The sequence below is a fragment of the Cupressus sempervirens genome, chromosome 10, assembly GCF_028749045.1.
Source record: "Cupressus sempervirens isolate cs-2001-9-10 chromosome 10, ASM2874904v1, whole genome shotgun sequence".
Lineage (NCBI taxonomy): Eukaryota > Viridiplantae > Streptophyta > Pinopsida > Cupressales > Cupressaceae > Cupressus > Cupressus sempervirens.
The window spans coordinates 759,865,671-759,891,117 of NC_143127.1; the positions used below are offsets into that span (position 1 = coordinate 759,865,671).

Sequence of the window (25,447 nt, forward strand, 5' to 3'; positions counted from 1 at the left end):
ACTTCAAGATAGACTAAGATGAGCTCTCAATTGAAAATATGAGCCATTAATGGGCTCTCTCAATGAGAAGCTCTCTTGTTGAGTAGCTTTGTCTAAAAAGATAGGATGTATGCTCAAGCTTATGCTTCAAAAAGGGCTTCAAATGGAGTTGGAATTTGGGTGTGAGTGTATGGTTTTGATGTAAAATGGCTTCTTAAAATGGCATTATGACTTTACTTCATGGATTGTGTTATTTTGTAAAGGGGAAGGATCCAATTTATAGGCAACAGGCTTGAGGGATTGAGGGCTAAGATGCAAGGATGGGAAAAAGCTCATGGAGGGCTCAGATTGCATGAGAGGAGAGCACATGGATTGTGCTTCCTTACAGCCAATCAAGGAGTGACACATGTCACATGGTGAGAGGATGGAGGAAAGGGGAAGGATGAGTCAACAAAAGAGGCTCAAGGGATAAAATCTTCATAAAGACCCTCATAATGGCTTGTAAGAGCAATAAAAGGGCTTGGAAGAGTCATTTATGGCCTAGTGGGCTTCATAAAGTTTTATGGTTGAGATATTTTGAGAGAGATGAGAGCAATTTTGACTTGGGCTTGATTAGGAGGGTTTTAAGCTTGCTTAGGCTTGTGCAAATGATTAGAGGATGGATTAGGATGGTTTAGGATTAGCTTAGGGATAGGCAAGTGGATGTCATTTAATGAGGGTGGGTGAAGGAGGAGATATTTGTTAACTTTGGCTTGGGTTAGTAATTCTTAACCCATGTTTAGGGAATGTGACAAGGTTAGGAGGGGATTAGGATTAGGTTTAAAGACATCTTCTAGAAGAATCTAGACTTTGGATGAGGATAAAGACTTTCTAGAATAGTCTAGAATTTCTTAGGATGAGGATGAAGACTTTCTAGAAGAGTCTAGAACTTCTTAGGATGAGGATAAGTTAGATTTTTAGGAAATAAATAAAGTTTTATTTATTTCAAGGGTTTGGGTTGAGGAGATATTTATTAAAACTTTTTTAATAAACATGAGGATTAATATTTAATCTTAATTAAATATTTTGAGTTGGGATTAGGGGTAGGAAATGATGAGATTAGCCTTTAATTAAAATTAAAGAAGGATTAGAAGATTTTGGAAGAGGTTAGTGGTCTTAAGGAAATTGGCCAAGTTTTGGGCAAAAAATAAATGTTTTATTTATTTTGGGTTTTTTGGTCAATTTATTAATTAAATAATTAATAAATAAGAAAATAATGTTTAAATAAGATTTAAACATTTTTGGGAGGGATTCCTTAAGTAAATATTTTTAATTAAGATAAAGGGATTTAATGGCATAAAAATTAATTAATTAATTAATAAATGATGATGTCATCAGGACTTTTTCAGAAAATAAAAAAAAATTATTTTCTAAAAGTTTTTAGGTGTCTACATTTTGCCCCTCTTTGATGTGATGCCGCAGGTGGCATGGCATCAAAGATAAGAAAATAAGATGCCCAAGGCTAGAGCAGAAGAGGAGAGAATGGACTGTGAGATGCCCCCTCAAGAAGGTAGCGGGGAGAGAAAGCGAGGCTCAATGGCTTCTTGAAAAGAACAAGAATCTCGGATGAGCAAGGAAACTCAGATTGGCAAAGAGAAGGGGTTGAATTAGCTCAAACTCTCACTATGGGAGAATGATAAAGGAGAATCATATGCACAAGAGGAAGCAAGCTTAAGACTTTAGGGAAGGTGGAGGATGAAGGAGCGGAGTGCTATAAAAAGGAATCCAGGATAGGGAGATGGATGAGGGGATTATAAAGCTGATGCAACAGGATTTCAAAGAGTCAGATTGGTGGAAGATGGGTTTCGAAGATCCCTAGGACTAGGATTGTGGATCTCGAAAGATGAGGCTTGGTGGATTGATTTGGATTGGTGGATCCCTAAGACTAGGATTGTGGATCCCTAAAGCTAAGAGTGATGAGTGATTCAAAGAGATACTGATGCATAAGCTGGGGTAGGAGAGACGGATGCTGGATATGGATGGGGGATAATGGAGATGAAGGAAAACCATTGAAGCTTTTTGAGCGAGGGGATACTGCAAAGAGAAGTACCACCATGTAGTTGAGCACTAGATTTGCTATAGGACTATTGGTTAATTGCCAAGGTTACCAAGAACATCAAGGCCTTTTCACCAACCGTCAAAAGGACTGAAAAACTAACTCAAAACAAACATGCAAGGATTGCCCCAGCATCACTCATGAATCCTAGAGGAAGCAGCGTGGAAACGACACTGGAGAACCCACAAGTAGAAAAGAAAAACAAACGAAAGACCTAATCAAGACCTTACACTCTAATTGCCCCATTCGCAGCATACCATGATATGGAAGATCATAGCAACCTTGAGGAGGGAACAAGGAGATTGCTTGGAAAAGATACTTCAAGACCCAAAAGGGAAGATCCCAAATCAAAAGAAAGTGAAAATCCAAAAGAGAGCCGTTTGCCAACGAGATGGGTAGGACAAGGTACTAACGGACCAAGATCAGACATGAGGAAAGCTATATCCTGCAAGGACCTATCGGAGAGCACCGAAGCTGGTGGATTTGGATGAGTGATGCGTCTGGCAAGCTGAACTAAGAAAGATAACACTTTGGTGATAGGAAATCTAGCTAAAGGATGCATTGGAATAGCTAACCAAGATGTGCGATGGGTGCAAGATGTTGATCAAGGATGAACTGACACGAACGCTGGATAGATACAATGGTACTAAGCTAAAGAGGATGTACAAGCTGACGGACCGAGATATTTACAAGATGAAGCTGACCAAGATAGTTACAAGCAGGAAAAAGCTCAGGATGATAGGATAGCAGGATGGTTCGATGTTGTGCAAGATGTGAAAGCTAAGGGTGGGGTGATAGCGAAAGATATGGATTTGGCAAGATGCATCCAATGATGATGAGAGATTTTGTGACCAAGGATAGCTAGAGGAGCAGGATGAGATGGCTGGATAGGATGGTAGATAGCTAGGATTATGATGGATATAAAGAGATGACATTGGGTTTGCATGAGGATAGCCTAGAGCTAGATACCAATGACAAGGAAGGATGGACAAGACAAGATCTCCAAGGAATATAGTGCCCCTAATCAGAAGATAACATGTGGAAGGAGGTCTTATGATGGATGTGATAGGATTGATGCTAGGATGGAAAAAGATGAAGGGGCTAAGGAGATGGATGATAGCTGGGATGGTTGGCTGAAGCTGCAGGAGATAAGTGGATGGTGTGAGATGGAAGATGGAGGGTGGAGGATAGGTGGATAGATTCGAAGATGGAGTTGAATTTCAAGAGATGACCAAAAGCATGAGGGTGATAGGCTAAGCTGGGGATGGCAGGATTACGCATGACGCTTGTTTGCTAAGTTTTCATCATGGTACTTGTCCAAGGCGCTTGAATTGCCAAGTTTTCACCAGTGGACGCTTTATTTTTCTTTTTCTTTTTTTTTTGACTTTTTGACTTTGGACTTAGCTGGAATGATTTTAGCTTTCTTCAGCTATTTTTGGCTCATAGATGTTGGTAGGATGGATGAAAAAGGATTGGATTTGAACAAGTGGAATGGTGGGTGGGAGTTTGACAGATAATGGATGCGAAGACATAAGGCTTGTGGGTAAATGGATGAGGAAAATGGAAAGATCATCATTGGCACACACCTTGAGAGGTGATAAAATAGTGGGAAAGATGGTTTTGAGCAAGGTTGAGGAGAAAATGGAGGAAGAGAAAGATAAGGACTAAAAGTAGAGTTCGAAGATGGAGGATGGGAAATTTAGGATAAGAAGCATATGGACTAAAAGTGGATTGGGGGGATGAAGGATGCTTATATGGGGATTTGGATGAAGGATGGATGGATGAGGCTTTTTGAGTAGCATGAATGGATGCCAATTGAGATTTTTCTTTGAGATGCATTTCTTTTATGAGAATCTTGGGTATCCACATGATTTTTTACTTTTTTAGCTTGGGCTTTTGTGGTCTCTTGACTTTTTCTTTGATTGGGATTAAATGTTTCTTGTTTGGAACATGTATTTTAGAAGGGACATGTTGAGACTTGGATTTTTGTGAATTTTTGGATTTATGCTTTTATATTTTGGCATACAATATGCTTCAATTAGCCATGGGATGGGAACAAGAGCATGGAGGAGATGGAGGGATAATTGATGGAGTGATAGGGTTTAAAGGTTGGAAGGGATTCAAGGGTGAGTGCCTTTGATGATCTAGCTGGTGGATTTGAGGGGATGGAAGGATAGATTGGAAAATAGGATATGGATGGATATAATTTCCCAAAATGGATGGAGGGAAGGAAGGATATGGGCCCAAAATAGATGGAAATGGGGAAGGTGTAGGTCCCAAAATAGATGGAGGGGATAAAGGATTCATATTAGGTATGTAAGGACCCAAAATGGATGGAAAGGGTGTGGGATTTAGATAAGGGATATATGGACCCAAAATGGAGGGTTGGAGATAAGGAGTAGGATGACGGCCCAAAATATATGCGGAATAAGATGGATGGGAACTTTGGGGTGGAGATGGAAGGACTTGGGACCATGCAGGAATAGCATGGATACCAACATCTAGAAATACATTTTCATTTCTTTTTTCAACATGATGTTCATTATTTGGAACACGAGACGTGAGTCTATTACTAGCTGAAGGAGTTGGAGCTTCAGATATGATAATTAGTTCTTCTTCGATGGATCTATCATCATGGATTATGGGAGATGTATGATCATGAAGCAGAGGAGATGGGAGGATAGGATCTTGAGTTGGGTGGGCTGAGGGAAAGGGATCTTGAGATGGAGTAAGTAAGATGGTAGGATTTAGATATGGAGGGGATGGTAAAAGTGGATCATGTAGGGGAATAAGTGGGATGGAAGGATCTGTTGTTCTGTCAGAGGATATTTCAACATGCTTTTGGACAAGATCTTGACAGGAATGGATGGGAGTGGATGCATGAGGTTCATTATATGGGATTTGGATAATGCTTGGAGGAGGAGATGTGGATGGGATTTGGAGCGATTCGATGGGTGGTGGGAAATTGATGCTTGTAGGAAGTGGAAGGATTTTAAGCAACTTGATGGATGGTATGGGGATGATAGCTATGGGAGATGGGGGTGATATTATAGATGGGGAAGCTTCATCACTAAATACTTCACATGGTTGGATTAGATGACATGGCTTATTGACTGTTGGAGGCGGCTTTTCTTGTATTTCCTCTAGGAAATTCCTTGGAGACTCATGTGTTGGAGGTGGAGGTGGTGGATTGATAAGAATAGCTGGTGTGATGAGGGTGGAATATTGAAATCTTGGTTGATTGGGTGATGGAGGAGAAGCTGGGATATCAGATGGCATGACTAGATAGTTTGGAATAACTCTTGGATTTTGGGGGATGCTTGGGGGAATGTTTCTAAGGCTTTCAATATACCCGTCATAGTCAACAACATTTTCATCATCATTGGAATAGGAGGTGGCAGGAGCAAGGACAATACGACCGAACACATCATGATAGGTTTGGGATTTCATGTTTTGATGATGAGTCAAATGGGGATGGGGTCTTGCATTCAGATGAACACGGAAGCTCATGGTTGGATTTGGATTAAGACTAGATTTTGGATTGGCTAATGAAAGATTTCCTAGGGAGAGTCAAAGTTGCATGATAGACCTAAGGAGGATTGGCTAGAGATTTTTGGCTTTCCTGTGGATGGAAAACTTCAAGGGCATGCTGTCAAAAAGTGAGAGTTTTGCTTTCCAATGTGCTGGATTGGTGGAGATTATGTCAACTTAAGGATAGACTAATGATCCTATGGGCATTACACGAGATTGACCACTTGTGGATCCCAACCTTTAGCTCAAGGTGATGAGGGATAACAAGTGACAAAGCTAGATTACCCTAGAAAAAGCTTTATCAAAGGGATAACCTTGGTGAGGCTGGTGGATTGGTCGGATTGATTGGATAGCAAATTCTAGCAGAATGACAACAACTCTCTAAAGGCTTGGGTGTGATTTTGGATTGGGTTGCTAGTTGGCTGGGGGGAATGATTTGGGGAGACTTTGGATTTGGGATTGTTCTAAAGCAAGGAACTAGATAGATTCAGTTGTAGCGGGGGAGCTTGGATGATTTTCTGATGAGGCAATGACTACGCTAAGTATGCCTTGAGCTCGGAGATTTTTGCTTTTTTGGGATTTTGACCGAAGTTGGCAAACATTCATTCAAAAGCTATGAACAAACAAGCAGACAAAATTTTGGAACAAGCACATCAAACACATCAACATCCTAGGAAGCTTTCTAAAAGGATGAAATTTGTTATAGCTAGGGAGTCCTCGATATACGCAAGGTACGTGAGGCCCAAATCCGTAGATGAAACCAAAAAGATGTCACACAACCGAGAGGAGCAGTAACCCACTTCTCCTCTTTCACTTTTCAAGAGTATAAAGTTCCTTGAGGCTTAGCCCGAGTGACAAAATCTTGATTCCAAGAGAGGTGTCTTTGGATTCACCTCTTGATTTTTATACTCCGCCAGAACGCTAGAGTTGAGATCGTCCCAAGGGGTGATGAAATCCCCAAGTAGGCCTCCTAAAAAGTGTAAAACAAGACCACACACATGATCTTGGGCTTTAAAAGACACGCGTTTATTCCAATTGATGATTTAGATTTTGTAAGCTATGATTGAAGAGACTTGTGATTATGGTATACAATGTTCATTCCAATTTGACAGCATCGTCAGCATAATGAAAGTCGAGAGATCGTCAACATAAGAAATGCGAGCGTCATTGAAAATGCGTCCAAACCATGCAATGTTCATTGATTGTTAGGCATTCAAGATTGAGTGTGAGTTTGTTTTAAGCCCAAAACAAAGATGTGTGAAACTCGATTGCCAAGTGTGCACCTGGAGGCCCTCCACGTCAAGATTTGTCCAATTTTTATGCCCAAATGAAGTGTGAGCGAGATTAATGCGCATTCAAGGAATTTTCTAACTTAGAAAAACCACTAAAGACCCAAGTGAGTGGAGTTTGATCTTTGTGGAGCACTTAACACCCTCTTAGGTAGACCCATCCCCATAGATGGCACTTAGATTGCAACCAATGGTTAAATTGATGGGTGATTAAAGAGAGTGAGTCCAACTACAAACTTACTTAAAGCGTCTTTATTAGTTTTTATAACTTAGAAGATTTCAAAAATGTGGATTCTTTTTATGCCCCAAAAGATGATTATTTGATCTATGACATTCAAGATTGGATTTGTTGTTTTAATCATGCATTCATAAAAAAAAAAAACTTGATTTTAATCCATGGCACTCAAGAGTGATTTTAGCAACATGCATTCAAAGACAAGTGATTAAACATTCAAGTTTTTTCCTTTGAGCATTCAAGATTGAGATTTTGTGTGTTGTTTTAAGAACTTTGAAGTGCTTTGTTTTAACCTTAGATCATTCAAGGTTGTTTTGGACTCAAAAGTGAAAATGACTCTTTGGACTTTGGTTTTCATTCAAGATTTTGTGTTCTAGTTTGCATGTTTTAAGCCCAAAAATTATATTCCTAGATTGTTTTGATGCATGAAAAACCTAAGAAACATTCAAGATTTTGCAACAAGACATTTGTTTGGAACAAATAACAAAGCTTTTAGGACAATTTTTCGCAACCATTTAGGACTCTTAGTTTTCATGAGATTTTTAAAATAACTTTAAAATATTTTCAAATGAGGTTCATTTTATCCTTGATTGATGCTTTGAGTTTGATTTAGATTTTAGTGTGCACTTAGTGTTGATTTTGAACCTTTTGAAATGGAAACTTGAAGTTCTTTTTAAATTCCCAAAAATGAAGTGTTCCTAATTTTGCATGAATGAATCTAAAACCTTGATGTTGCAAGGATGCAAATGATTAGATTGGTTTAGTTTCATTTGTTAAAAGATTTTTTCTTTTTTGCAAATTTTTAATTTTTCAATGGATTTAAGTATGATTTGGGGGTTCATTTTAAGCACTAAAAAGAAGTGTGTATGATTTTGCTTCCTTAAAAAAAAAAAATGGCCAAGATCTCCCACAAGAAGAAGAAGAAGAAGTAGATGGAATAAGAAGAATATAGACAAGAAGAGGAAGAAGAATTCCAAGTTCTTTGTCCACCTATAAGCTTGAAAAATCTGCAAACACTATGAGATAGATTATGAGTTCCTTTGTCTTCTTCATGCTCATGTGGACCTACAAAACCAATTTATACAATCCTACCAATCACAAAAACAAGTAAAATTGGCCAAAATCAGCAAATGACATACAAAACTTGACTAAAAAAGCTAATGAAGATGACCCATGCGGGGTCCCACCAGGCGTGCCAAAATGTATATGAGCAATGTTAGTATGCTAATAGAAACCAAATTTAAATAAAGCTTCTACAAACTAAACAAAATTCATAAACTTCAAGATATACTAAGATGAGCTCTCAATTGAAAATATGAGCCATTAATGGGCTCTCTCAATGAGAAGCTCTCTTGTTGAGTAGCTTTGTCTAAAAGGATAGGATGTATGCTCAAGCTTATGCTTCAAAAAGGGCTTCAAATGGAGTTGGAATTTGGGTGTGAGTGTATGGTTTTGATGTAAAATGGCTTCTTAAAATGGCATTATGACTTTACTTCATGGATTGTGTTATTTTGCAAAGGGGAAGGATCCAATTTATAGGCAAGAGGCTTGAGGGATTGAGGGCTAAGATGCAAGGATGGGAAAAAGCTCATGGAGGGCTTAGATTGCATGAGAGGAGAGCACATGGATTGTGCTTCCTTACAGCCAATCAAGGAGTGACACATGTCACATGGTGAGAGGATGGAGGAAAAGGGAAGGATGAGTCAACAAAAGAGGCTCAAGGGATAAAATCTTCATAAAGACCCTCATAATGGCTTGTAAGAGCAATAAAAGGGCTTGGAAGAGTCATTTATGGCCTAGTGGGCTTCATAAAGTTTTATGTTTGAGATATTTTGAGGGAGATGAGAGCAATTTCGACTTGGGCTTGATTAGGAGGGTTTTAAGCTTGCTTAGGCTTGTGCAAATGATTAGAGGATGGATTAGGATGGTTTAGGATTAGCTTAGGGATAGGCAAGTGGATGTCATTTAATGAGGGTGGGTGAAGGAGGAGATATTTGTTAACTTTGGCTTGGGTTAGTAATTCTTAACCCATGTTTAGGGAATGTGACAAGGTTAGGAGGGGATTAGGATTAGGTTTAAAGACATCTTCTAGAAGAGTCTAAACTTTGGATGAGGATAAAGACTTTCTAGAATAGTCTAGAATTTCTTAGGATGAGGATGAAGACTTTCTAGAAGAGTCTAGAACTTCTTAGGATGAGGATAAGTTAGATTTTTAGGAAATAAATAAAGTTTTATTTATTTCAAGGGTTTGGGTTGAGGAGATATTTATTAAAACTTTTTTAATAAACATGAGGATTAATATTTATTCTTAATTAAATATTTTGAGTTGGGATTAGGGGTAGGAAATGATGGGATTAGCCTTTAATTAAAATTAAAGAAGGATTAGAAGATTTTGGAAGAGGTTAGTGGTCTTAAGGAAATTGGCCAAGTTTTGGGCAAAAAATAATTTTTTTATTTATTTTGAGTTTTTTGGTCAATTTATTAATTAAATAATTAGTAAATAAGAAAATAATGTTTAAATAAGATTTAAACATTTTTGGGAGGGATTCCTTAATTAAATATTTTTAATTAAGATAAAGGGATTTAATGGCATAAAAATTAATTAATTAAATAATTAATTAATAAATGATGATGTCATTAGGACTTTTTTAGAAAATAAAATACTTTATTTTCTAAAGGTTTTTAGGTGTCTACAGTGCTTAGTTGTGATGTTTATCTCTTCACTGACTCCTAGTCATTCTAGTTGCCTTTATATACAAGGCACTTCTAGTGTATTAATCTCATATCCAATTATCTGATATCCATTATCATTTTGATCATTATTGAGATTCTCATTTGGTCATCATTAGTCTGTCTTATGCTATCTATTGAGCTTCTTGATCTTGGCATCATTTTTCCCTAAGGCAAATTCTTACATGGTATTATTAAAGCTATACTAAATTCTTACACTAATTCCAACAACGAAACACACTTATTTCACAATGAAGCTATAAATGTAAATATTCAAATAAATTGTATGGTTACCCTAATATATCCCAAAATCTAAGTGTGAGTGCTAGGTACTATCATTCATATTGTTTCTAGAGTCCTAACTTCTTCTACCCAAGCCTCATTCTCATCTTCAATACTTGTTGATGACTTTCAACTCTCAAATTTTCATTAGTTCCGCTATCCATAATCCATAATCAATAATCAAACTTCATCATAAATATATTATTATTTGTTTATTTTAGAAATTATAGAAATTTATTTATTTATTTTTTTCAATTTAAATTTTTTTTTATGATAATTATTATAATTGATTGATAATAGGCTATTGCCAATATTTTATTAATTTTAAAAAATATTTACATTTTTATTTTTGCTCGTTCAAAGTACATGCACAAAGGGGAAAAGAACAGAGAAGAAAACCCCTAGTCTAGCTTGAGATGCAAGCATCCTGTCTACTTGTACATACAATTGTCACTTATTTATAAGAGGGGACTTTGAGAAGACATTCCTTCTCCTACGTGATTAATGAATATATTACAAAAATACTTTATATCTTGCCTCTAAACTTCACTAGAGGGCTTGGGAATACATATCTTCCCTTACATTAATTGATAACTTTACATCTGAATTACAATCTTGCCCCATATTTTGCGGATCTTGGTAAAATACTTCATCTTTGATCTTGGATGTTGCTTAGTTTTCTAAAGTGTTATATCCATTTCATGCTACTTTGATTCTGATATTCTTATCCCCGCATTCTCCCTTATGGCTAAGATCATTATTAGTTCAAATAGAGGATTATACAAACATTAATGAGATGTAATTTGATAAATAAAAAAATATAATTTATGTCTTACTTCGGCATCATATTTTAGTAGGATAAAATAAATGTCAAGTTTGGAATATTTAGTACATCATAATGACCTTAAGCTTTAGGTATTAATAAGAAAGTCAATTGTTTCTCTTAGTGACTTATTTTGGATTAAGTATAACCTTTTATCTCAAAAGTGTGTATGCTGATATTTCACCCAAGTGAGTGGGTGCACCTTGTCTAGACAATGAGATCAATTAAAATTAGTTTTTGTCTGACAATGGCTAATCTGGTTTAAACTCTCATGCCCTAGTTTAATTAAGTGTTCTTCCATAATATTAAATCTTTATTCACGAGTTTTCATTACAAGGGTTTATTGGTTAGTTAGGGGTTTGTGTGTAATTTTTTTATTATTCCAACATTGACTTTGTTTGAAAATGAAATATTGTTATTTACTTGCATTAGTAGTCAATATAACTACATTTAAGGTTGCATTTGATCCTGAGTAAAGGAAAGATTTGCTTATTAGGGCTTATATCCAATCATTACTAGACTATCCTATTAGTGAAAGATGACTGAAAATTTGCTTTCATCATTTTTCTTGGATCTATTAGTGGGTACTTACATGCTAAATAAATATCAATTGATAACTCAACCATGAAAAGATTAGGACCAAAAAACTTATTAATAAACCACTTACTAAAGCATTAAGGTTTTCCTATGAAACTGTTAAGGCTTATCCCTGCTTTGATATAATAATGTTACTATGCCCATCATATCAATCCAATCCCCTGTAGAAGGTGTTGGAACTATAACTATAGAACAATTTTTATGTTGTCATTGATGTCAAACCTTACTAGTAAGACATTTACTAACAATGTATAGTGTCATATCATTTGATTGATGAAGGGGATTTGAAAATAAGAGATCAAAAGATGACCTAGTGAAAGATTGAGTTGAGATGTGAAAGTGTGATGGAATTGTAATGGCCACTTGATAAGTTAGTACTTGACAAGATAATGTGTTGTTTATTCATTACAACAAGCAAGGAAGAAAGATCGGTTGACAAACAAAAACAGTTAATTGAAGCAACCAAACTAATACAATTTATTGAGCATTTAAAGTAGAAGATTAAGAAACTTAAGCATTGCTAAGTAGAACAACATTGGATGAATAGCAATATTGACTGAGTGATAGAGAATGTCAAGTGACAATAATGACCGAGTTGTAAAGCGTAAACCAAGAAAGGCAATTTAGTCATGACCTAGTAACCTAGTGATGGCCGAGCAACATAACAAAGTTATGATTGAGTGTTAGAAAACTAATAGTTTGAGAAAGAATCAAGATTTGTGGCCGGCACAGTTAAATTCTTAAAATAATCAAAATGTGTTGAATATAAGGATTGATGAGCTAGATATACATGAAAAGGATTAGTTGAGTGATCAAATGCTAAGATTTGAGGAAATGTTTCTATAAGTTTCAAGAAGGAAGAAGAAGAACATAAGATGGATAGATTCATTAAATCTATTGAATCTAATCATAACCCTAATATCTACAATTATGTTTAAGCAGAAAAAGATCTAAACTACCCATTTAAATAGGCATATGAGATGTTTTATATGGTTTTTGGATTGGAATTTGTGAAGACAAGTGGAGAACAAACTTGCAAAGGAGAAGTGCGAAGTTTTTGATGTGGGAGATTGCTTAAAGTGTTGAAAAGTAGATTTGAGTTGTTGAGAAAGATGGAGTCCAGTCAATGGACCATGATTAAGGTGATTGGAGATCTGAATTTGCAAAGTGAGTTGTACGTTATCAGATCAAACCTAGCTATTACTAATCATTGCGGCAATAGTAAAATATTTTTGATTGTAAATCCTTTAACAAGGTGACATTCTAAGGGAATGTTCTAAAGTCCTCTAATAAGGCCACTCTTGAGAGGGTGATTAAATCCTTTAACAAGGCACACCTAACAATGTGTTTTGTAACCTTTAAAGGGTTGGCTCCTAATAGAGCTCACTTCAGAAGAGTGAAAAAGTGGTAGCATGTTACTTGGTGGTTTTCTCCAAATTGGGTTTCCACATTAAATTCTGGTGTCAAACATTTGTGTGGATGTTTGTTATGTGTTTATGCTACTTATTATTTTTATCCTCAAAAGGGCACGAAGGTATCAATAGTAACCCATGACTTTGAGTATAAAATGTAAGTCACCTAAACCAATTGATAGGCAAAATAAGACACCCATCAAAAGAGCTAGGGGACAAAAAACGGTAGGGACAAAATCAACCATAACGGGGTAGAAAAACATGAATTCCAAAAAGAACTTGATTGGGAAAGCCATGTAAATATAAAATTTGAATGAGGTATTGAGAAGCTACACCATACTCCACACAAACCAACTTTATATCGAGCGTGATCTAAGTTATAATGATAGCCTTCTTAAACAAAGTTTTAAAATACCTATCTTAATTAAAGATCAATTACTCCAATCATAGGCTACCATAATCCAAGATTCCTACTTTGAAATTAAAAATGCAGAACAAATCTATAATGAGGTTCTAGATGTGTAAACGAGTGATCTAGCTTACTAGTGAAACCTTAATATTTAATGGTTAAGATTGATTTTTCTAAAAATTATTTAGTTTAAAATTAAATATAAATAAATATTATTTACTTTTTATACATATATAAATGAATTTTAATAAAATATTTTAAATATTTTAAAATTGTTTTTATTTTAAAAATTAAACATTATTTTTATTTTTATTTTTATGCTTTATATGTATTATATAAATTAGTTTTAATATTATCAAATTATAATGCAACAACATACATCCAAGTTCCAATTGCAACTCATCTAAATACTTTACAATTAAGAATCCTCAATCTATAGTTTCATAGCCAATAAAATTTTAAAACAAATCTAACACCTTGCAATTTTTTCTTTTTGATGGAGGGTTTAGATCTACGAGGCAATCAAGCAGAGGCACGAAGCTTGTGAGTTGCCAATCAATGAAGGTTATTGTTGACACAAAAGTTTGCACCCATGCTTGAGGTATGACCCTCAAGCAACCTTGTGTAACATGGAAACAAACTCTAAGTGTGAGACTTGCACTTTGAGGTTAAATCTTTGGAAAAGGCGTTTCCTTACAATCAGGATGCACCTAAACTAAAACATTAAGGGAAAATGGAGAAGGAATGCATAAAAGTAAATTGCTAAAATGAAAGGGGGTGATGCACCAGATTGAAAATTGGTTACTACCTCTACCTATGAATGCACTAAACATTAATAAAACACCCAATTACAAAGTTTTAAACTCTAATCTATCTCCAAAGAACTTGTATGTAGGTTAGAACTGTTTAGATGTTGAAAGGAAATGGATTTTCACTATGTAGCAACTACCAACAGATTAAACACGACATTCAAATTAAGAAAATATAAAAGAACATCCAATACAAGATAGAAATCCACACAAGATAAATAAATTAAAGAACAAGTAAAACAAGTATTTTATTAGTGGAAGACAAAAAGATTTACAAATTTATAGAGCATACTGTTGCTACAAAATGAAAATAGAGAAGAACCCAAAAATTGTTTACAACTTTGTTTTTTAATGAGTTCATGCATAATTCAAATGTAACTTGATGTTCAAACTTCAACCACGATAGAGTTAGATAACATAGGAGAAATAAAGAAAAATCAGAAAGAAATCTGATCATGTCATGGAAGTGATAGGGAAAGCCCAAATGAATATATCTAGCAAGGCGAAAGGTCAAATCTAATAGATTTGATTGTTACAAGCAATAAAGAGGCATGGAGATACATTGGTGTCATGGCACAAGGCCCCAAAAGTCACCGAACAATAAAGAAATGGTATTGGAAGTGTGTTGTGGATGGAAGCAATCAACTTGCATCACTATAAAAAAATGCAAGAAGGGATAACACACAATGGTAACCCATCTGCATACACTTGCAGAGTTGACCCCCGTGGAAAAGACTTGATTTCCCCCCCAAAGTGGTGGACTGTCGATGAAGATCTTTCCATTTGAAATGGACGCCTTAGACACTACAAAAATCTCCCAATGAATGATTAAAACACAACCGTTCTTGAAAAAACTTTAAAATCTAACGATTGGCACATTTCCCAAATAAACAGTTGAAGAAACAACAAAAGCTTTCACTACTTCGCAGGCTGCCCAAATGACCTCCACGAAATAATGAAATGGGTTAACTTGAAGGTTAACCTTTTGCCACTACCAAACCCATTGGGTAAGCCATAGAAGGAACACCTCACCGAGAACCCAAAAGCAAAAAATCGAGCCATTCGGTGAATTAACACACTAAGCCACACAGTGAAATGTAAACCAAGGAAAAATCGAGTATCACAGTGAATCAACATGAAATGCTAACCACAAATATGACGTGTTAACCCATCGCAAAGAATCCAACCTGTTGAAGATCTTTCAAATTGATTATCTATGATGGGCTAAATGGGGGCAAAAATAGCCAACAACGACCAAAAAAATGTTTTAGCAACCCGATACGGGCTCATTCGTGCCCAAAACCTCTTTAGCTAAGAGCCATGGATTGAGGGGTATCTATTCTACCAAAATTGCCCAGGCACGATCTCGACCTAATCTCTTATGGTGTTAGAGTCTTGCACTTAACAATGCTTGATCTCTAGTGGACTCATTAAGAACCATTCGACTTCACCAATAGACCAAGAACCCATTAACAATTTTATTAACTATTTCAAAAACTTGAGTAAAATAAAATTAAACAAATCCCTATTTACCAAACTAAAAAAATTTCCACCTACTATTTAAAAGGAAAAAAGATAAAATTAAGAAAAGGGGAAAAAACAAACAAAAAGACAAATTCCCCAATCTTAGAAAGTTACAAGAATGTTAAGAAAAAAGTCGTCCCCCCAACCCCAAAATGTTAGAAAGTGGATCTATTTAATGTCCACTCAACTTCCTCATCCAATTAAAAAAAATTAACCAAAAGAAAACAAAAAATGTCACTAAAGAATGTCGCCAAAGTTGCTCTCCACGTCATCCCACCAATTTTCCAACGACTATAAGCCAATTTGAAAACTATGTTTGGCTACATTTGTTTTGGGCCCACTCCCTTTATTAGTAAAAGAAAGCTTTTTTTAGGGTTAAACGAACGTAACCATGGTGGAGTAAAACAAAAGACAAAATATAAATAGTTTAAAAAAATGCCACGGCATGTTAATAGCCACTCACCCAATCTAAAAACACGTTACCAAACCACCTTGTCACAACAATAATTATACAGGATCATAATCACTCAATTAGTAAAATAATTGAGTAGGATGATCAGAATCACTCAATCGGAAAAATCATTGAAGAGGATGATCATAATCACTCAATTATAAAAATAAATAAAAAGATCATTTACGAACTAAATTCAGCGCATCAACAACCAAAGTCAACAGGGACTATTTAAGGAGAAAAGGCCAACAAATAATCCCTGTTCTGAATTGAATCGAATTGGCCGCTGCCAAAAATGCCGAGCTTAAAACCCTCTTCTATGGCGACTGGATATTTGCATTCAGAAAACGTGTTTATAGATCGAATTCTTGTTCAGCTAGCTTGTCTTGAAGCTCTGTTGTAGCTGGTGCAGGTGTCTTCGATTTGAATTTACAGAGGTGTTATTATTATTTTCTCTGCGAGGCCTTCTGGATTGCTCTGGTTGTTTGTATTCAGGAAACGTGTTTAGAGATCGAGTTTCTGTTTAGTCTGTAGGACTTGATTGCCTTAAAACTATATTGTAGATTATCCGAGTGTCTTGAATTTGAATTTACAGAGGTATGCATATTTTCTCTGCAAGGCTTTCTGGATTGGGCTGGATATTAGCATTCAGGAAACGTGTTTAAGGATTGAATTTCTATTTAGCCTGTAAGACTTGATTGCCTTAAAGCTATATTGTAGCTCATGCAGGTGTCTTCGATTTGAATTTATAGAGGCATTATATTAAGGTTTTCTAGATGTGAGCTTGCCTGGCATTGAATTTTTAAATCGTGGTATGTTTAATAACCGAACTTAGCGGGATTGATCTTTAGCCTAAATCTGTCGTAATTGGCTGGTTAGACATTTGTTTGTTTGGTTGCGTTTTCGATAATGTTTGGAGTTAAGAAAATGTTAAAATATCTTCGCTTTGTTTTCACGCTCTGTTTGTCTAAGATTTTTATTTTTCATTTTTTTTGAATTGGAGAGCTGTTGTGACGTTTTCTCATTGGGATGTCTCGCAGGTCCAAGTCTTTATAAGTTATTTCAATTTGCGGTGTATGGTCCAGAGTTCAATCCCCGGGAATGGAGATTAATAGTCTTGATCAACTAATGCACCATGGCAATGGAGAGTCAGGTGTGTACGCCGTACACATTGAAACGATGCTTTCGATTTTAATATTCGTCTTCGTCTGCATCTCTATTTTTTGTAAATCTTGTGCTAATTGTAAGTGCGAGTTGCATGTTATTAGTTTTTATATTCTTTCTCGTTGTAATTTAGTGGGAGTTGAATTTGAAATTTGTAAATGGATTTTTCTCTATTTGCTGATTTGCAAATAAATGTCTCTTGATTTTAGAAGTATTATTTGCAATATTATGGGCCGTGGAAATTTATTAGGCCTTGCAATGCAATTTACTGCTTCTAATATTCTTGCTGGTCAGTTGATTTTATTGATTGATTTATTTATTTTTATCCTGTTGGCTGCACTATGGAAAAATAGAATGTCTATTAAATAAGATCTTTTTGGGGGTTTGTTTTTTAAAGAAGCATGTTCTTTTAAAGGGCGAATGGAAGAAACACACGTACAATCTGTCTTTTTCATTATGTTTTATAATAGTTTGTAGTCTGAATACATATTTGATCATTCAAGTAGTTTTCTTATTTCTCCAAATTATTGGGTCTGAACAATATTTTTAATTAACTAGCTTTTCTTTTTTCCAGTTTATTTTGTCTTAATAATTTGTATTATGGCTTATGTTTGGGAGCCAGAATAAGGTTGCGATTTCAACCAAGTGCCTTTTCTCAGAACAAAGAGCAGAAAGTTTTTTATCCATTTCATAACAGTTTATAATAAATACTATTCTAAGAGTAGTAAACGTTAAAGCTATCATAGCCCACCAGTGTCCAATATGGAACGAAGCAAGACACTTTCATTTCAATGATATTTTTTAATTAAGTAGCATTCCAATTTCTCCTATTTATAGTCCAAATAATTAGTAAACTGAACAATTTTTGGGTGCTAGATAAAGTTTATAATTTCAATTGATTGTCTTCTCTATTACAATCAAGATTTGAATTTTTTAATCTGCTTCAGAGTAGTTTATAACAGAGGCCACTCTATGATTATCATATGCTAATTCATCATAGACTATCATGCACCACCTGTGTCCAAAATGGAACTAGATCCATGTGAGAGTAGGGTTGTCGTTGCACCAAAAGACCAATTTGTCAATGCCCGAAACAACCACTCAACTTATAGTACATAGGAGGCAGTTAGGCTCTTGTCACGAATCCCGAGGGGAGTGCTGAACAAATTTTCAACAATCTCTTGTTAGAGTGGGGTTGCCATTGCACCAAAAGAGCGATCTTTCAATGCTCGATACAACCACTCAACTTATAGTACATCAGAGGCTGTTAAGTCCTTGTCACGAATCCTGAGGGGAGTGCTGAACAAATTTCTAACAATCTCTCCCTCAGCATTACCCGAGGGTCAGAGGATTCGAACCTGTGACCAAGTTCTGATACCACTTGTTAGAGTGGGGTTGCTGTTGCACCAAAAGACCGATTTTTCAATGCCCGATACAACCACTCAACTTATAGTACACAAGAGGCAGTTAAGCCCTTGTCATGAACCCCGAGGGGAGCGCTGAACAAATTTCTAACAATCCAATGATGGCGTGTGCTTTTACATTAAAATTATTTGGAATGATTACTCATTCCAGTGAGACAACTTATAACAGTCATGTTTGAAAGTAGTGTCAAATCTTTTGTGTTTTTGAATTTACTAACATATAGACTGTTACTATTGCCATGTGGATAAAGGAAAACATTTCCTTTGAAATGTTTTTATGCTAGCCAATGATGATTATGTTTGATTTTTTGTAAGATAGTAACAAGGGCATGTCTCAATACGGTTCATCTGTAGTCAATTTAAGTGTAGCATCACACTCCAGAAAAAGCATTAAGAAATGGATATTCATACCTGAACATTTTTACCCGAATGCTTAGTCATACTTTCTCATTGAAGGGCAGTAGGTTTACAGTCATTCTGTAGCATGTAAGTTGCACTGATCAATTGCTAAAGTATTCAAACTTGATGCCAATAGTAGCATCGGAACTCATTGTGATTAAATCATCTCTAAAAAATTTAAATAACTAACAAGTGCAATTTTGTGGAAAAGTGGTCAACATTTGATTTATTATAAACTCAATGGTAACTCTCCTATTATTACTGTAAAACTTATAGCAGAAATTCTAAGCTTGATTTGTTTCCTTTCTGAAACTTAACCAATCAAACAGAGATGTATGTTCTAAATGTTCACTAATTAATTTATCATATATATTCTCAATAATAAAGATTTTCAATAAGAAAAGTTGAATGAGCAATCTAATTGGTAAAATAGAAAAGAAAGTTTTGCAATTGAAATTTCAGTCCAGGAAGTACACTGGAGAACCAGTACCAACTTAGGCCAATAAAGTACACTGGAGGCCTTTGATAGACCTGTTATGCTGTTGTACTTTCATTGTGTGGGTTGCTGCTTCTCTTCAATGTTTCATTAGCTTTTTGTCATTTTCTACTAAATTATAGAGAAATCATTACATTTCATGTGACAGCTGCTTCAGGGGTCCAATTATGGAAGGGGGAACTCTGGGATACTGTATGATAAACTCCTTTGATAATAATTATTTGTGTGTCATGTGAGTGATAAAGAGCTTTGACAGGCATGTATTTGCTATGTTTGTAGGTTTTATGTCTATGTCAATCTGTGTACTTTTGTATTAGTAAAAAAAACTTAGTACAATTTAATCATTTCATATGTGAAGAAAAGAAAATGAAAGTGAAACAGTTGCTATAAATGGGCTCTTAATGGTCCTTGTGGGTCAAAGTGGTTTCCTAGAAAGGTCTGTCAAAATTCTCCAGTGTACTTCCTTGGCCAGATTTGAAATTTGTGGTTTGAGACTTGTCTGCACTTATGTGAAATGACTTGGAACTATAATTTGGACTCATTTTTGAGCTTTGCTTCAAGATTATATGCATTCTTGTAGGCATCTCCTAGGGAAGTATTTTGGAGAAAATCTGTCTGAGATCAGCTATAATTTGTCCACATTTTTGTGAAAGGACTTGGAAACATAATTTTTTGACTTAACTTTGAACTTTGCTTCAATATTATATGCATTCTTCTAGGCGTTTCCTAACAAACTGATTTGGAAGAAATCTATCTCAGATTGGATATAGAAACTTGATTGATTCATATACTATAAGCATTATATTTTGTTGTTTGATTCTTCATAGTTTTTGGTGTATGTTGCTTAGCAGTTAAACTTTTAAATATTTTATATATTGGCTCTCATGATTGCCAATATGATAAATTGATTTTATTCAAGGCATTGACAAGTCTAGACCAAGATTGTACTTGAATGTCATCATACATATGAATATTTCATTAGCTTCCTCAATAGTTTCTCACAAACAAGGAAAATTCCAAGAGGGCAAATGTAATCTTGTCTGAACTAGAGAGAGAATTGAAATCAAAGTAGGCATTCCCTTGACTGAGCCAATTATTAAGAGCATCAATATTTATCTTTTCTTAAAAAATAGGTATATGCAAGTGTATGTCTACCTTATGTGGGATTCTATGAAGGGGCCTCATCCCTGGCAATACAAACAGAAGTAAAAGCTATATAGAGATCAAAAACTGTGTGACCCTGATGCTTGATAACATTCAGAAGACAGATACATACATCTACCATTACTAAAACAACTTAGAGATCCAGTTACATGTAAGCTACATTTATATACACACTAACTATATTGCCAAGAACCTATAAATACTAATATTCATAGACTACTTACAAGTGAAAAAAGGGGTTTGACCATACAAAAAGACCTGCAGAAAAAAACACTTCGAATAAGAACAGAAGACAAACATACAAAAACCTTGAGCAATTGTAAACTCTCACTGAGATAATCCTGCAGTTCCAGGAACAGAATGCCAGGAGTCACCTGCTCAAGAACTTGTGCCTTTGCCAAATACAAGAACTGCATCCACCATTATTGAAGAGGAGAGAAACATTTGCAAGCTTGTCAACTGAAAGCCTTTTATTAACTTAGCTCTATTAGTCAGTCTCGTTATCTTATGGAAGCGATAAAGCACTAGTAGCCTCTAGAACTGCATTATGGTTAGAGCTACCATTTGTTTTCTTGCCGGTTTTCAATTTGGAAATACGTCCATGAAATCACCTGCATCCTGAGTGTATCCAATTCAGCTATAAATGCCTCATTCTTCACCTCCATTGCAACAAAAATACTTAAATCAAGAACCAATAGTTGCACATCCTCACATTCCTCATTGGCTTCTGCATTAAAGGAGAACATATCTAGAATACATTTGTGCACCACAACTTGTTCTATTTCACAACCTGTTCTATTTCAACTTCTATCTTGTTATGAAAGTTTACCCATATAGTATGCTACATCTTGAAATTCGAATACCCTCATCATTTTGGACCCATCTTACATGAATATTTTGATGGTAAAATATTTTCTTCAATCGGAAATGGGACACCTGCCCTTTTGTGCAAGGAATCCCTAGGAACCTGAAATAAAGTAGCCTGTAATGTCCCCATTTTAGCTCACCATGGCTGGTAGTTTCAATTAGCCTATTAGTGGCTCTTGTAGGCTAAGCTAGATGGTTAGGGGGTCTTAGTTGGCAGAATTGGAGGTCAATTTCCATTTCAGACAACATGGGAGTTCAGGATTGCTTTTTGTTTGGTTCAATCTGGCACACTTAGTGTCTATTCCGAGAAAGTTAAGAATCTATCTTTAATATGGTCACTTGTGGTGAGGTTGCACTCAAAGACTCCCCCACCCTATATTTTAGTGGGCCTATAAATTTTAGGGGCCTATCCCACTTAAATATAGGGTAGGGGGTGGGGAGTAACATTCCCTTAGAATAGTAGGGCGCCATCCCCACTGAACAGGATGGTGGCAGTATTGAGATTCGACAACATGGATTGGAACAGTTATTCATGAGCTTACTATTTTTAGTAAGTCAATGTTGAGGAGTTACTATATTTGGCAGGGCACTAGAACTCATGGTATACTCAATGGTTGACTCATTCGTTATTTGGCTTAGTGGAAAAGCTTTATTGAGCGCATTGATATTATTTTCATTAATAAAGTTGCTTTATTAATGATAAAATTATTATGAAGTTATATTACGAAGTAAGTTAATGAGTGGGGGCCAATTGACTTTAAAAGTGCATTAAATGATTATAATATTGAAGAAGGCCAGTAATTTAATGTTACTCTTAAGTCAATGTGAGTGCATGGAAAGCAAATATCATTTAATGCTTTAAAACAAAACCCGAGTAGTGTCTCACATGAGGGGCATTTAAAGAATTAATTATTAATGATGAAAGTCAACCTATATCAAAAGCCTGTGCATTTTAGTTATGTGGAAAGTAAATGTGAAGTTACTTGGTCGATTTGGGAAGGATACGTATATATAATGGCCAAAAGCCAAAAATTGAACCATCTCATGCATTTTTGTTAATTGCCTTTGAATTGGGAAGTTCTTGTGTGCAAGGGTTTCAGTATTTTCCAGCTTGGAAGAATGAAATTCTTGATGAGCTCTTGCAATCAGAGACAGTGAGAGATCCATTGCCTTTGCAGATATAGATGACTCCACCTTGGAGTCATGATTGAATCTAAATGAATTGTTTTAGAGGAGATTGAATTAGTTTTTGCAGAGTATAACACATACAGCTTGTCATAGGCAGCTATATAACGTATATCCTGGCATTTAGACTCAACATGTGGTGTTAATAGGACAACCGTCCCAAGTAAGACAGCAGCATGAGCAATCTGGATAGTCGCCAAAACCGTAAGTTGAATCGTATGATAACTTGTGCTTTGCATTCATTCCAGACTTGGAATGCCTAGAGGCTATTTTGCATTTCATGAAAGTTGTGATCATTTTTGAGTCAAGTTATAGAGCTGTGACTTTGTATCAGGTTCTCATAATTGTTGTTAACATCATTTGGAATTAAAGATATAAATCTGTAACTTTCATGTCCATTAAAATAACATTAGATTTCAATGCTGTTATCATTTGTTAATCTGATATATTTGCCAATCTGATTATATGCAAATCTAAGATCAAATTGTTGTATGAAGACATGATGTGAATATTGCCATGGTTCATCTACTTAGTCTGTAACAGCTAACCTTTAAATCCAAGTTTAGAGGAGAGGAATTCTCTTGTGTGAAGAGGTGTTAGTCTGTAACAGCTAACCTTTAAATCCAAGTTTAGAGGAGAGGAATTCTTTTGTGTGAAGAGGTGGTAGTCTGTAACAGCTAACCTCTAAATCCAAGTTTAAAGGAGAGGAATTCTCTTGTGTGAAGAGATGGTACACCAAGTGTTTGATGAACTGTCTCTATAGTATAAGTGATTACTCTAGCATGTTATGCTTGATAGAATTCCTATGCAAAGCACTTGCGATTTGTGTGCTGTTTTGGGTGACACAAGAACTTAGAAAATTAGAAAATCTTTACTTGTCAACTATTTGATGAAATTCCTCCAAGACATATTGAAGATTTAGGACAAATATTGGATAACTTGTTGGGGTTATTACAGTGGTATTAGAGCAGTTTCCTACCATCTTGTTGGGTGTTGGGAATTATTATTATTATTGGTTGTATAGATGAAATGTTAGTGATCAACACTCTTGCAGATGTTGTCATAGAGATAATTACGAAAGCACTTAAATAGGGAAAACATATAAAGATTGACAAAATAGCGCAAGGTAATGCTATTCACAGAGGGCTTATAGGACAGATTTAGAGGTTTGGTCAAGGTCCTTAAACCAGACACCTTGGATGATGCTATTAAGATCACACATGATTTGGACTCACCTTCTTCGATACTATAACCTCATAAGAAACCTTATAAGGGGTCTACTTCGATCCGGAAGAACAAGAATCAGCATAAGACTTCCCCCCCAGGTTGGACTTTGAGACACGGAATGAATTGGGGAGGAAGAAGCTATGTTTAACCTGTAGGGAGCCGTGGACACCGGATTACAGATGCCTTGGCAAGGGTAAAACACATTATGTCAAGGTTCTTTCGAAAGAGGAGGATGAGCAGCAGGGAGGCAACGATGAGGAGGGAAGTGAGGAGCAACCTCCTAAAGAGAGGAAGGAGTCCACTCCTGGACAATCCCCTATCATAGCTTCCCTTTCTAGCAATCCTACTGGTCACCCCTTTCGTTTGAAGGGCATAGTTAGAGGGCAACATATTGTGTGCCTTTTAGATATAGCTACATCACATAATTTCATAAGTACACGCTGGGTATCAAAGAGAAGGTTACAGGTTGATGATATACCCGAGTTCAACATTAGAATAGCAGGAGGTGATAGATTAAGGTGCATAGGGAAAGTGCCTGGGCTTTCAATTCACTTTGATGACTATCTTCTAGAGGCAGATTTTTATGTTGTTGATTTGAATGGGTTAGACGCCATGTTGGGTAGGCAATGGTTACAGATTGTTGGCAAGTACATAGTTGATCAGGGTAAGATGCAACTAGAATTCTTACAAGATGGTTGACAGGTGATTCTCAAGGCCATGCTAGAGGGTGAACCCAGAGTGGTTTTAGCACACAAGATGGAGGCTATTATGAGGCATGATGACGTTGATTGGGCAATATACTGTTTCATCTCCTCTAAGGCTACATTAGGTTTAGGAGAGTAGTTTCATTGTGACATTCAGCCGGTGCTAGATAAACACAAGAGGGTTTTTGAAGACATACCCCCAGGTAAACCCCCTGATAGAGGGTTTGAGGCTTTGAGCATATCATTGAGTTAGAGGAGGGCGCCAAACCCGTCATTGCCACTCCTTAGCGTCACCCAGGCACTATAAAGAGGAAATAGAAAGGACAATCAAGGAACTCTTAGACATGGGACATATTAGACCTAGCTCCAACCCTTTTGCTTCTTCGATAGTTTTGGTGAAGAAGGATGACACTCTTTGCATGTGTATTGATTACCATGCTCTCAACAAGAGGACCATTAAGAATAGGTATCTTATTCCTCGCATTGATGAGTTATTAGATGAACTACATGGGGCAGTCTATTTCTTAAAGATAGATCTTCAATTTGGATACCATCAAATACATGTTCGTGGGGATGTGCATAAGACAACTTTCAGATGCCACCATGGACACTATGAGTTTTTGGTTATGCCATTTGGGCTCACCAATGCAC

At 35.9% G+C, this 25,447-nt stretch overlaps 1 protein-coding gene across 6 annotated transcripts in view; it reads left to right on the forward strand.

Moving 5' to 3' along the window:
- Positions 1–16,427: 16,427 nt before the first annotated feature.
- The window catches only part of LOC149536087 (ADP-ribosylation factor GTPase-activating protein AGD12-like), an 81,431-nt gene continuing 72,411 nt past the window's right edge, over positions 16,428–25,447 (forward strand). For 4 of the 6 annotated variants that reach the window (XM_089806761.1, XM_089806757.1, XM_089806762.1 and 1 more), the window contains exons 1-2: positions 16,428–16,603; positions 17,207–17,319. In XM_089806761.1, coding sequence (XP_089662887.1) covers positions 17,268–17,319 — 52 coding nt within the window. In that variant the 5' untranslated portion in view covers positions 16,428–16,603; positions 17,207–17,267. Of the gene's footprint in view, positions 16,764–17,206; positions 17,320–25,447 lie in introns of all 6 variants that reach the window. The other 2 variants (XM_089806758.1, XM_089806760.1) reach the window with 1 other exon arrangement.